A 13,368-nucleotide genomic window follows, 5' to 3' on the forward strand; every position below is an offset into this window, starting at 1 on the left:
ATCTCAGGGTCCTGGGATCAAGCCCAGCGCTGGGTTCCCAGCTCAGTGGGGAGCCTGCTTCTCCCTCTGCCTCTGCTGCTCCCTCTGCTTGTGCTCTCCCTCTCTGTCAAAATAAATAGATAAAATTAAAAAACAAAGCAGAAATTTGAATTTAGATCTCTTTGCTCAGATTTCCACTATACCTCTCAAGATCTAAGTTTTCTAGGTTTAAAAAAAAAAAGATGGAAAAAAACCTTTGAGTCGAACCCAATATTTGTCGAACCCAATATTTGTCGAACCCAATGCTCCAGCTCCAGTTCAGGCCTCAGATGACTCCGACCCCATGCTGACCTCAGCTCCCTAATTCCTGACCCACTAAAGCTAGGAGAAAATAAATATTGCCTGTTCTAACCCACGAGCATTAGGTGTTTGTTACTCAGAGTCGATAACTGATACATTGCTCTTAGATTAAGCTATGGGAAAGGAGGTGGGTAGGGATTATGGAAAGCCCCGAGAAAGCCTAACAAAAAGATAAAGCACCAGAAACTATCTTCTGGCTCCAGCGACTATGTAAAGACACAGAGGTGGTAGGGCAGGTTGGAAGACAAATGTGCCCTAATCTCCTGTGCTGGGGTTAAAGGCCCAGAGGTCAAAGTTCTCTCCAATAGGTTGAGAAGGAGTAATGTTCCTGTTTGGGTATACAGGAGATGAATGTCTTCCAGGGTTCCCTGTCCCAACCCTGGGCTCTCAGCCCTCAAATAGTACAGAAAAGACTGAGATGTTCCTGCGAAGCCCCCGAAGAAAGAAGGGGAGGTCACTGAGATGATCTCCAGTGTCCGCTCTGATCCACCCACTGGCTGGGTGGCTGCCGGAGAAGGCTCTCCCTGGGGCAGTGAGACTCCACACCAGGGTCAAAAGGGAGTCACCCCCACATCTCAGGAATACCAGTGTCAGCCAGGGGTGAGGAGGAGCCATGTCAGTAGGGAGGACTGCTGGGCCCCCGGGAAGCAGACAGAACAGACCGCAAGTTTCAGTGGTTACAGCCATAACATCCGAGGTCAACGTCAGCGAACGACCAGGAATGGGAAAGACCCACCACACACACCCAAGAAGCCAGCAAGCAGTTGGGAGTCCTATTGTGTCCCCATGCTTGAAGTCCCCCAGCCTCTCCAGCACCATCTTGGAGGGCAGGAGACTGGCCAGGAGAGCAGGGAAGAAAGGATAAAAGAGTGAGTCCCCCCCAACCTCAAAAAAGTGAATGTTACTGAAAAGATCAATTCGGGCACTGGATTGAATTCATTTTTTCCCCTCCACTATCCAGTAGGAGCCAGGCGGGGCTTGAAAGGAAAATCCCATCAGTTATAGAAAGCAGGGAAGCTTCCCTGTGTTGGCTGGCCTATCTGAATCTAGTTTGAGTAAATAGGTGATGACACTTCAGATGCTGTGAAAATAGGTCACCAAGATTGACGGAGGTTCAAAGCTGAGTTTTGGGCTAGATCAAGAACATGAGAACCAGAGCGGACACCGGAAATCATCTCATCCTTCGTATTTTCCTCTGTGCCTTATCTGATGGCCCCCCATGCCGCTCCTCCTCCAGCCCATAACCCTGCCAATTCAGGGGCTGGTATCGAAAACATGGCATCAACTTTGCCATACGCACTGTTTGGAAATAACTTGAGGATCTATTCTAAAGGGCTGTTACCACGCCATGGCCCTGAGAAGAGGCACGGAGCAATCAGAGGCACAGCCCATTTGTTCTGTAGGTCAGAAGCTAACCCTCGTTTAATTAAAATATGTACAGGGGACTGAGACAGAAAAGGACCACAATTTACTGTGGCAATATTCACAAAAGCCAAGGCCACATCCGACTGCTGTCCGGGCTGTCCCATGGGCGGCTCTTTGGAACGTGGTCTGGCTGGAGTCTTGGAAGAGACCTCATGAGTCTCAGACTTCTTGGCCAACCCTCTCTCACCAGGGTTGGCCATGACACTGACACCACCGAAGGGCAGGTGGGCAAGGCCACCGGGCTGGTGGAACGGGGGCCACTGCTTTGCTATTTGCATAGTCTCTTTTGAGGGAACTCAGTTCCTGCTGGCAGCCCTGGTGTCTTCCGAATGGTCTCAGCAGCCAGGGAGGCAGTGGCCTGCCAGAAGGTGAGCTCGACTCACTCTCCACTGAGTTTCGATCCTGAAGTCAGGAGCCCTGGCCCAGCCAAGTTCATAGGCAGAATCAAGCTTCGGGCCCACGCTGCCTCGTGCAACACACCTACGGACGGATGCCAAACAGCGTCTCAACGGGCCTGCGGCTCACTTCATGTTCCTCTCGATCCAGTCTTTAAAAGGCAGGACCTTGCTGAAGGCCGTGTACAGGCTGTGGCTGCAGACCTTGTCATAGCTCCAGCTGACCAGCCCCACCAGATGCCAGCGCGGCTCGGGGGACGCCCGTCCCGGGAAGGACACGGCAGCGATGCCTCCCGTCTCCGCCGTGCAGATATCAGAGGGGGCCGCGGGGTCCCGGCCGGCACAGAACATGTTGTCCGTGACACTCACAGGGATGCCGTGCTCTTCATGCTGCTCCTCGCACAGCAGCGAGTCCACCACCCTGACCCCCCCTGAGCGCAGCGTGTCGTTCTTGAAGCCAGGGCTTCTCACGTCCGCCAGCACGTTCCAGCCGGCCACAGTGATGCGGGACTCCTGGAAGGAGGTGCTCAGGTCCCGCGGGGCTGCGAGGCAGATGGGCTGGACGCGGGTGCTGACACGAGCCTTGTCCAGGAGCTTCAGGATGGCGATGTCCGTGTCCAGGAGGATGGGGTCGTAGTTGGGGTGCAGAATGACTGCTGAGATCTACAAATGCAAGAGACGGACAGCAGCGGTGAGCCACCGACTGCACAGGGGGTAAGAACAGGCAAGCCCTGGGGCTCAATTATCCAGAGACAGTGTTCTGGAGACAGCTGCAGTGATTTGGAGATACTTTGCTTAAGGGATCATAGACAACAACTGCTTTATTTGGGGGGTCGTGAGGTGAACTGCCCACTTCTGCCCGGCAGGTGGTGTTAAGTAGGAGGGGTGGCAGATGGGGCCGCAGAGAACAGTGGTGCATGCCACATCTACAGGGGCTCCAGCTGACCACTGCCAGGCCAAGAGGGGGCCAGCTTTCTCCCTTTGTCAGAGAACGGACTCCAGATCTTCACCTGAATCCTTCTGACTTTTAAATGTTGGCAAATAACTGGTTAAAAAAATGTATGTTAGCACTATGCAAACACAAACCCCTAAAAGGCTACCAGCTTGCAACCTCTGGCTCGCTGTGAACATTTCATTCATCTGGGAGCCAGTAAGACAGAGCCACACCCAGAATGTGCCCCAAGACTTTTCCACAGTCTTCACTGATTGTCCCAACCCTTACTGATGGTTCTCTGTGATGGGGGCCTCTCGGAGCTTACATGTGTGATACATTCTAACATTTTTATGTACGCATTCTGTTACTTCAACTGTACTTGGGCACCTTTCTTCGGGGCTTCTCTTGTGTCAAAGTAATCATGATAGACTGGTCTGTCTCTTCCACTAGCCTGTGGATGCTTCATGCCTTATTCAGTTCTGTGTCTATTCCCTGCGAATGGCGTACTGTGGGAGCTCAACAATGAATGGATAGATGGACAGATGGATGGACAGATAGAGAGGTAGGCGGGTAGATGGATGGAAGAGAGGGAGGGAGGGGGATAGGCAGAGAAAGACAGAAGAATATTGTAGATTGATTAGGAGTATCTTGGATAAAACCTTTCTAAGTCCTAGAAGCCTACCTCGTAAAATGCCCTAAACATACGAGGTGATTAACTTTGATGACCACAATGATAGATGATATTTGTTACAAGCTTATTTTGAAAACTAAAGGGAAAAAGGACTCCATAGTCTTTCTAGATATCCCTTTCTAGAATCTATGTGAACTTTTGGGCACCTGCTCCCTGCCAGGCCCTGGGCTGGGTGCTGACGTGCCAAGGTGCCAGGCCTGATGCAGCCACTGCCCTCCAAGTGCCTGGAGTTCGCTGAGCCAACACCTGGTTTCCAGGTTGCAGCCCTGTCTCACCCGCAAACTCTGGACGGTCTTCTCATCTCGGTCATCATCCCGGTAGAATTTCCCCAGGACAACTTTGAGGTCTGCTGTCTTGATCATGGTGACCTTCCCCAGGTCAGTCACACAGTGGGCAGCCACCACCACGGTGCGCTCATTCACCAGGGCCCCGCTGCAGACCAGGAACCACGTGTCCTTGTGCAGGCTGCCACCATGCATCCCACTGGCCCTCCTGTAGATGGCCGCCTGCCACGGCCAGCGCAGCCCCTGGGTCTTCGGAGCAGTGACGTTCTCGGTTTTCCCACAGACTGTGGAGAAAGCACCAGCTCAGTAAGATAAACTCAGACCTTCCATTCCAAAGAGGAATGTGTGGCTCAACCAAGAGAACATAGATCTGGAAAGGTGGGCCCCCTGGGTGTGATGACCAGTAAGCATCTACACTGTTTTCCTCTTCCCACTAAATAGTAATCCACCACCTTGACATGGTTGGCTATGAAGTCTGGGGTTACGACGGAAGGTTTGGGATCCCCGGCTCTTACTACCAATAGGACTTTGGGCAAATTGCCAGATCTCTTAAAGCCTTAGTCTTCTTGCCCGCAAAATGGGTCTAGTAATTACACTTGTCTCATAGGGTTCTTGAGGAGACTGCAGGATGATCTATGTAAACAGTCAGACTCAAAATATCATGGCTATCGTTATAAACTCGACCACAAAGAATTAAACCATACTGTTCTCCTTTGACAAAGAGGGCGGGGAAGGTAGAATTTAGTATGTGCAAGCCCCTTTTCCAGATACTTCCACATATTACCTCAGTAATCATCACCATAATCTTATGGGTACTTAATACCTCATCACCTAATCAATAACAACCTATTTGATACCATTGAATGATAAGCATGAAAACGGGCTCAGACAGGATATCCAAGATGGCATAAGTAGGAGCCTTCTGGTATCGTTAACCCCTCCCCCACTTGATGCTTAATGACGGTTCTCTCCCTTTCCTCCAAGTGAACATAATGGAGTTCTCCACAGAGAGGGGCGCCTGGGTGGCTCAGTCCGGTAAGCCTTCAGTCTGCCTTCGGCTTGGGTCATGATCCCAGGGTCGCAGGATGGAGCCCCGCATCGGGCTCCCTGCTCAGTGGGGAGTCTGCTTCTCCCTCTCCCTCTGCCCCTCCCCTGCATATGTGCGGGCTCTGTCTCTCAAATAAATACATAAAATCTAATAAATAAATAAATAAATAAATACTTCTCCACAAGGAAGTTGCCTGCTCCAAAAAAGTCCATCGAAGACCTAATGAGTTAGTTTCTCCCAAGTTAGAAGTTTAAGCCAAAAGAAAGCTCCAACTGGAATCTCAGACGTGACCAAGCTAGGGAGTTAACCGGAGGACCACCGCACAAGGAAGATTCCCCAAGAAGTCTTGAACAGGGTTGATGGCTTTTCCCAAGCAGCCACGGAAGACGGAGGCCGCGCCCACCCCCGGACAACGCCCGACTCACTGGGGACGCAGGACGGGGCTCGGCCGCTCCACTTCCCGGTCCTCAGGCACGTCCGGCGGCTGCTGCCCAGGCGGCGGTAGAAGGGCGAGATGCACTCGTACTGCAGCTGGGTGTGCAGATGCTGGAACCCGGGGGGCAGCTCTCCAAAGGGAAGGGCAGGCTTCTTGGTGGGGGCGCCCTGCAGTTTCTGCTTGCTGAAGGATGCCGAGTAGAGCTGGTGCAGTGGCGTCTCCCTGCATGGGGCCCACGGGCCCGGAGAGAGCAGGCCCAGAGCCCGTCACTGCGGCCCCTGGGGTCTACGTGCCAACCCCCACGTAGACATGCGGTCACAGCAGAAAAAAATAAGGCCATCTCATCCTCTGCATGTCTCTCTCCCTCCTGCCCCTCTCGCCCCGGTCCTCTCTCTCAGCGCGTGCATACACACACACACACACACACTTCCCCGCTACCTCCGAGCAAATGCCCTTGCACACCTCAACCGTCATTCAGTTCCTCCATTCGCATTTCTGGCATGCCTCCAGCTGCCTAGGATTTGAACCAGAGGATGACATCTGGCCTAAGAGCTGCTCTCCAAGGGTACACGACACATGCGCACAGAGAAAAATTAACTGTGAAATTAAACTCGAAAGGAAGTTCACTTGAAGCCCGGCGTCTTTTTTCTCCAAACATTATGATCATGGCGCAATATCAGGAGTTGACTTGAACTAAACTGTGTGGATACAGTAGCCTGCTTTAGCAATCAGCGTCTGTAATTAGTACACCTCAGAGAACAGGACTTTCTCAGGGCACATTGATTGGCAGAAATACAGAGCATTGTGTGTCAACGTGAAAAGGCCTTTTAAATGAGCCCTCGAAGCTGAGGCCCCCAGAGACCACCCGGGGATTCTTGGGGGAGATGTACACACGTCGGACAGCCTGCATTCGTTTTACATCAGAGGATAATGACCACTCACTGACAAGTTAGAATTTCTGGAGGAAACAATGTGTTCCTCTCGGTCTAATGAATGGGGAAAGGAAGCCCAGAGGGGGAAGTGGGAGTAGAGAAGGGCACACAGGAAGCCAAGATGGTTCCCGAGGCAGCACTTAGCAATTACGATTCCAGCCCTGTGTCTCTACGGTGCCATCTGATGTCAGCGTAAGAAATCTATTTCACGGGTCTGTACGGTGCTCTTCTCAGAGCAAATGTTCCATGCACATTGATTGCATTCAATGAATCTTTAGCTCGTGCTTAGAACAAGGTCTGCAGTTCAAGGAGCTTCCGAACTGGCAAACCAGCTCCTCTTTTGGTCCATCTGTTGAAACGCTACACTGCCTTCTGGGCTCCTCGGGTGACCAGGCTGCTGGAGACAAGTATATCCATATTCCAGCAGCCTATCTTCCAGAAAGATCCTTAAAACCAAGTTTGAGGCTTCCTTTTTCATTTCCATGAGCCCCCTGGCACCTTGTCACCTAACCTCCCATTATAACTGCCTAAAAAATACAAAGCCCGGTGGTCTTTTTTCGTAGTTCCGGGGCTCCTCTACAAGATGTGTCGTTGGAAAGAACACGTTCACCCCACTTAGTGGAGAGTCCAGCTCCAGGCAAATCATAGAGATCAGGAAAGGATGGCATTTGTACTCCACTGCCTCTGTTCCCAGGGAAATGCCTTGCCTGATACGGAAAAGCCAGAGACAGGAGGAAGCATCCAGAGCAAGGTGAGAGACTGATGAATACCCTGCTTCGTGAGTATTTCAGGTCACTTGGCTGGGGTGAGTTCTCATCACTGGGACTCGGTGTCCGGTGTTACCATTCCTGAAAGCAGTGGCTTCCACTGCCAGCGGTTCACTCGTGCGAGCATTCTGCTAAAGCCTCCACGTCAGGCTTGGCCGCAGCTTAGTGTGTAAGGGACCAGACCCGGAAGACCCTGAAGATCCTGGATTCGCGTCCTGGACCCACGTTTTGCAATGTGACCAGGGGAGAGTTAATTAATTTCTCCGAGCCTCGCTTTACCCATCCGTGATAAAATGGGTAACAAAACTGATCAGAGAATGGTAGCAATAGGAATACCTACCTACCTCAGAGGGTGTAGGAAAGATTAAAGGAGCTAACACGTGGAAAGCACTCAGTAGAGTAACCGGCCCGCCGCGAACACTCCGTGAACGCTAGCTAGCTCCGCGGGCTGCATCTAATGTGCACAGCGACCCCAGAGACAGGCGTTATGCGGATTGCCCTTAGTTTGCAAAAGAGGAGACTAAAGGCTTAGCGAATTTAAGAACTTGCCCCAAAATACTAAATACGGCGCTTAAGAGAGACCAAACCCAGTCTCAAACCATTATTTGTCAATCCTGTCCATTCATTCATTCATTCATTCATTCATTCACTGTTTGGGGTAGTTATGTTCTGGAGGGGCCTTCTCTGCAGCTAACATTGCTCTTGGCCCCAGAACTTGAACATGAACAAAACAGGAAACGTTCCTGCACTTGCAACTTTTACGTACTTGTTTTTGTGGGGTTAGGTAGAGACAGAAATTGAACAACAACCACCACAAAACCGTAGGTAAGACGACAGGTAGGGCCGGGAGCCAAGCTGAGACCTGAGGCACAGCAAATGCTGGAGAGCAAAGAAGTCAGCTCTGCGGTCAGGGTCAAGGTGGGGATATTCTTCTTATTATTAATTGATTCTTTGAGGTTGATGATGGCTTTGTTTTTATATAAAGTGTAAAAGGAGAAATCATTAACCAGTACTATAACATTGGGGGGGTTCTTTCTTTTTATGTCTGGTTAGCCAGCACATAGCACACCGTTAGTTTTCGATGTAGTGTTCAACAATTCATTGGCTGCGTCCTTCGGTGGATGGATGGATAAAGAAGATGGGGGTGGTTCTTATTTTCCGAAGGACGCTCAGGGAAGGTCTCTCTGCCGGGTAAAAACTGAGCAGGGAGCAGACGGAAGCGAGGCGTTAAACCTCACGGAATGCAGTGGAAGCAGGGTCCACACAGAAGGGCTGAGGCCCTGAAGCAGCCCTGTGGGGGGAGGGGACCAGCCGGGCTGTGGGCCCCGAGTGGAGGGTGAGGAGGAGAACAATAGGAGATGAGGTGAGAACAGTTTCTCCTACAAAATGAGGAGAGAAGAAGCAGAAATGGGCCGATTCTCTGCCCACCGGTGGTCCCCACCTCTGTCTTCCCAGGAGGAAGGCCGGGCTGGCCTATCTGAGGGCTCCCATCCCTCATCGGGGCTGGTCATTTATCTCTAGCTCCCGGGTGCCAGTGGCCTGCCTCATCTGGTTGATTACCACCAAGAGCATCGTCCTGAGCCATAGCTGGTGGCATGGGGCACGAAAGCCATCTCCCTAGAAGCTGTCCTAGTAAACACACAGCAATTTCAGGACGACTCAAGTATTAAAATCCAGTTCCTCAAAGATCATCTTCAAGTCTCGAGTCCCACCAACCACCTACTTTCCCACGACCCCGTGAACCGTGTCCATGTTCCAGCAGTTGCTACCTCTTGGCCAAAGGCAGCTGGCTCCCCAGCCTCCCTCACACAGGCCCTATTCTTTCATGAGCGGGCAGCACTGAGTGTCCCGAAGAAACCCCGGACTGTCTTTGGCCAAACACAAGTGGGGGAAAAGGGGCAGGAGGGGACACATGCACTGGCCCTGAATGCAGAGCCCAGGTGTTCCGACCTCACCTTGACTGAACCTGCATGGGAAGAACCCTGCGTCTCACCAGGTCGGAGGTCTTTGGTTCTCGGCAGGCTAGAAGGAAGGAAACAAGGGGGCATTAGCATCTCCCGTATGAGCTGCCCACGTCCATTCAGCTCGGGTCCATCCCTGACCGCCCTTTCTGGACACCCCCAGAGGTCTCAGAGGGGAGGTGTGCCCCCCAACTTTGGACAGCTCCCCAGAAAAAGAGCACACTGCCTTTCATCGAAACTGACCGCCCCCTCTGAAGAGTCCCCACGGTGGGGGGGGGGGGGCGCACCTCTGAAAACCCGCACCACCGGGGTGACGTGACACGCAGGCGGTCATGAGACTGGGGCTACCTGTTCCCACAGATAGCATTGCTGAACTTGATGGAACGTGGAGCCACAGTCAAAAATGTATTCTAAAATACAGCCAGACACAGGGAACTACAAGGCTCTCATTTAAGACCAGATGGCGGTGTCAACCGTGGGGAAGTCTTGGGAAGCTGATTCCTCTATTTCCTTCCTCTGAAATCAAGGCTCCTAATGATCGTTTGAGGGCACCTCAAAGCCCAGGCTTAATTTTGCTGAAGTGTCTCTTTCTTCACTTTCCCAATCAAGCGGCCAACATTCATCTAATTAGCAAACCAGAGAACTTTGGTTGTTATTAATTTGTAAGAGAAGAGTTGACAAAAATCTCCAAGGACATATGAAACACCGTGCCCATACTTAATGAAATCGAGAATCAGAGTCTGTGCTGGTTGGGGCTGAAGGTCGCTCCTGGCTAAAGTCTAAAGTGATTTATTCCTTTCACAAACCATTCTCTTTTATTTCTTTTCCCATGAGTTGGGTTGTTGACAAACACCCAGGAGAGAAAGTGGAGGATTAAGGCAATTATCTGGATAATCTAGGCCAAGGACATGCTTTTCTTCCTAGGAAACAGCCGGATAATTGTGACCTGCCCCTAAAATACAGGGGCGGTTGACCTGGTTCAGTAAGAAACTACGCATCCCCACTGCCAAGAGGTAAGTTTCAAGCTTCTCTATACAACGTTCCATGTTTTCTGGTCCCAAACCAACCTTTTCAATCTACTTCCCAGATTCCCAGTCGGCCCCACTTTGAGTTTACCATGATCCTTTCACTTCTGCCTATACCTCCTTGTCCTGTTTTCCTTTGTCTTATGATGGGAATACTGTCCCAACTGCTCTGCACCTCTTGCCAACCTTCCCAGCCTCCCAGATTGGCTCGCCTCCCACCTGCTGCGTACAACTGTCCCTATTTCAAGCAATATTGATCGTTCCTTTCTCTCACCATACACTGCTCGTGCATTTCCTCTAACTCTGCCTTGAACGCTGGAGGTCTTGCCATCTTGTTAAGATGTTTTCCATTATGTTAACACCTGAAACCTCCCACCACAGGCTGGCAGGGCTAATGTGTCCATTTTGTTCTTTTATTTCCTGTACCAACTTCCTATTTCATAAAGAGTAGATAAATATAGCTATAGTGGAACCCATCGATTGCCTCAATTTTGTTCTTCGGTTTACATATATAAAATTCAGCCCTGTCGTCTTTCCTAAGTGCTCTGATAACTGTATAAGTCTTCCTGATCACGGCGAGAAGCTGTGATTAGGATAAGCAGGTCCTCTGGAGTTCCAAAAACGAAGCATATGTTTTCAGGGGGTGGCTTTCAACCTAGGAGTTATAGATGGTTCCGGTGAGAACCGAAGAGGGAAAGGCATATTTTCAGGGGCTCACACACATGTAGGGAGCTACCAGAAAGTCCAGCAACTCCATCCCTTTCCGCGAACTTCACAAACACTCGTCAGTTACCTTTTATGCAGATGGGCTGTTTCCCCGACCACTCTCCATTCTGCTGGCAAGTTCTCCTCTCATTGCCGCTAAGAACGTATGAGTTATTACAAAAGAAGGACACGACGGTGCCAATTTTTGCATAGCGCCCGTTGATAAGCCCAGGGCCTCCTGTTACCTTCTTGTACCCATTGACTGGGCCCCCAGGGTCTGAGCAGTTACTTTCTTCAAGGACTAAAAGAGAAAATAAAAGAGGGGTTAAAAAAGAGCTATGAAAAGTGTGAAGCATTGCATTTTAGAACCGGATCTTTTCATGTTTCACTGAATTAAAAATGCAGCGGTGTGGAGCCTGCTAACGATGATACCCAGAGGAATCAGCAAGAGGAAACGTGTAACAGAAAATGCATGTGTTAGACATGTCTTCCCCTTGTTTTAATGATCTATTCTTAAATTGAGAAGTATTTCATTCCCTATATAAATAAATCTGACACCACAACTGGCTCTCCTGTGACCTTGTTCATTTCTTTCTCAAGCTGTGGGAGCTGGGCAGGCCTGGACAACACAAACATTGCACCTAGATTTGATGATCAGTACAGAGGGGTGATTGTTTTCCAGTGCCGTCGAATTATCTCCGTCATTCCCTACAGCTTGGGCAATTAAACAAGAGTCTTCAGTTTCCTATTTGTGCTGTACCCAGAAAGTAGAACTTATTGGAAACAAGGCTGCATATATGAAATGAATTTAGATTTTAAGATTTCATCTTCAGGGACACAAGTGTGCGGAAAGGTATAGCTGAAAAATACTAGATGATACAAATTCAGAGATATGAAGAAGAGCCCCTGATCTCCAAATAGATGCTTTCCATCTAAACATTTAACAATATCCATGAGCATGGAGCCTGATCCAGGGCTCAATCCCATGACCCTGAGATCATGACCTGAGATCATGACCTGAACTGAAATCAAGACTCAGACGCTTAACCAACTGAGCCACCCAGGCACCCCACAAAGGTATTTCTATTCTCTGACTCAAGTCCGACAGCTACGCAAAGTAGAAGTGGCAACACCAGCTATTCTGAGCACTGAACAGGATATTAGACAAATCCTGGAAAGAGTCTATCAGATAACATATTTTTCTCAAATGGATTATGGCATAATGGTGAACATTACTCGCCTAAGGACACAAAGTAGGACCCCTGAGGAATTCAACCTTTAATTACTGTGTTTGGATACCAATCGCTCTGTCAGCCTCCCTGGTCTCTTTTTAATCATTTCTTCTAAGATACAGTCTCATCCCTGTGAAACAGTCTCCAAGCAGTGTGATCACACATCTGACATGCTTTTCCTCCCATAACTGTCCCAATTACCTTTTAAGCAACTTGCATGCTCGCCTCCAGGCAAGAAAAGAATCTCCATTCATATAACACTTTAAAATGTTGGAGAACTGAAAATTAGTAAATTTCCCTATGTGCGATTTGGCAAGGTTGTTAATATTAACCAAATTACTGGTTTGTCTACTCTAAGATTGCCCACAGACCATGCGGCAGATGATTTCAATGATAGTCTGTGTGCTTTTGGGCTACTTACTATGAGCAGTTTCCATGGCGGGGGACTCCAAAACCCCATTTTAGTTATAAAAACTGGACCTCACTGAGGGAGTCTTCCAAAATACCAACGTGGCACAGGGAGGGCAATGCAGTTTTTGAAACTTCAAGTGTACTGAGAAAGCCCCAGTGTTTGTATTTCCAGGAATGCCTCTATGATGCGGGGGGAAGAGGCAGATAAAAGAGAAAGCATTCCATATTGCTTTAGTGATGGGACTACATTCTTCTTAAGAAAAAGATTTTATTTATTTATTTCATTTGAGAGAGAGAGAGAGAGAACAAGTGAGCGGGGAGGAGGGGCAGAGAGAGAGGGAGAGAATCTCAAGCAGTCTCCGCGTGCTGAGTGCGGAGCCCCACATGGGGCTCGATCTCATGACCCCGAGATCATGACCTGTGGCAAAACCAAGAGTCAGTTGCTTGACTACGCCCCACCCAGGCGCCCCGGGACTACCTTCTTATAATAGAGACTCACTTAACGCTAAACACGTAGCCCAGAAACAACCAGCAGGAGCCCACAGTTGCAATCATCTCAAAAACAAGGTGTGTCATACCTGCAAGTTTTAGAAAATGGGATTCACTGCCTACGTAAAAATCAGGAGGTTGCTCACAAAAATCCATGTTACCAGCTTCTGACAAAATTCAGATCTGGAAACCCTGGGCCGGTATTGCCACACAGCACCAATCAGCTGGCATCGAGAAGAGGCTGTCTCCTTAGGTGGGGTCTGCATGCTTCCCTTGGCCACAGCCCCTGCCCAC

At 49.8% G+C, this 13,368-nt stretch overlaps 1 protein-coding gene across 3 annotated transcripts in view; it reads right to left on the reverse strand.

The window, feature by feature from the left end:
- Nucleotides 1-1,785: 1,785 nt before the first annotated feature.
- Nucleotides 1,786-13,368, reverse strand: part of PAMR1 (peptidase domain containing associated with muscle regeneration 1) — a 152,400-nt gene continuing 140,817 nt past the window's right edge. For all 3 annotated transcript variants that reach the window (XM_087854752.1, XM_087854753.1, XM_045808502.2), the window contains 5 exons: nucleotides 11,031-11,243; nucleotides 9,207-9,273; nucleotides 5,542-5,774; nucleotides 4,060-4,352; nucleotides 1,786-2,822 (listed from right to left, as the gene is read on the reverse strand). In XM_087854752.1, coding sequence (XP_087710878.1) covers nucleotides 2,286-2,822; nucleotides 4,060-4,352; nucleotides 5,542-5,774; nucleotides 9,207-9,273; nucleotides 11,031-11,243 — 1,343 coding nt within the window. In that variant the 3' untranslated portion in view covers nucleotides 1,786-2,285. The remainder of the gene's footprint in view (nucleotides 2,823-4,059; nucleotides 4,353-5,541; nucleotides 5,775-9,206; nucleotides 9,274-11,030; nucleotides 11,244-13,368) is intronic.

The sequence above is a fragment of the Ursus americanus genome, chromosome 24, assembly GCF_024610735.1.
Source record: "Ursus americanus isolate L20-20 chromosome 24, mUrsAme1.1.p, whole genome shotgun sequence".
Lineage (NCBI taxonomy): Eukaryota > Metazoa > Chordata > Mammalia > Carnivora > Ursidae > Ursus > Ursus americanus.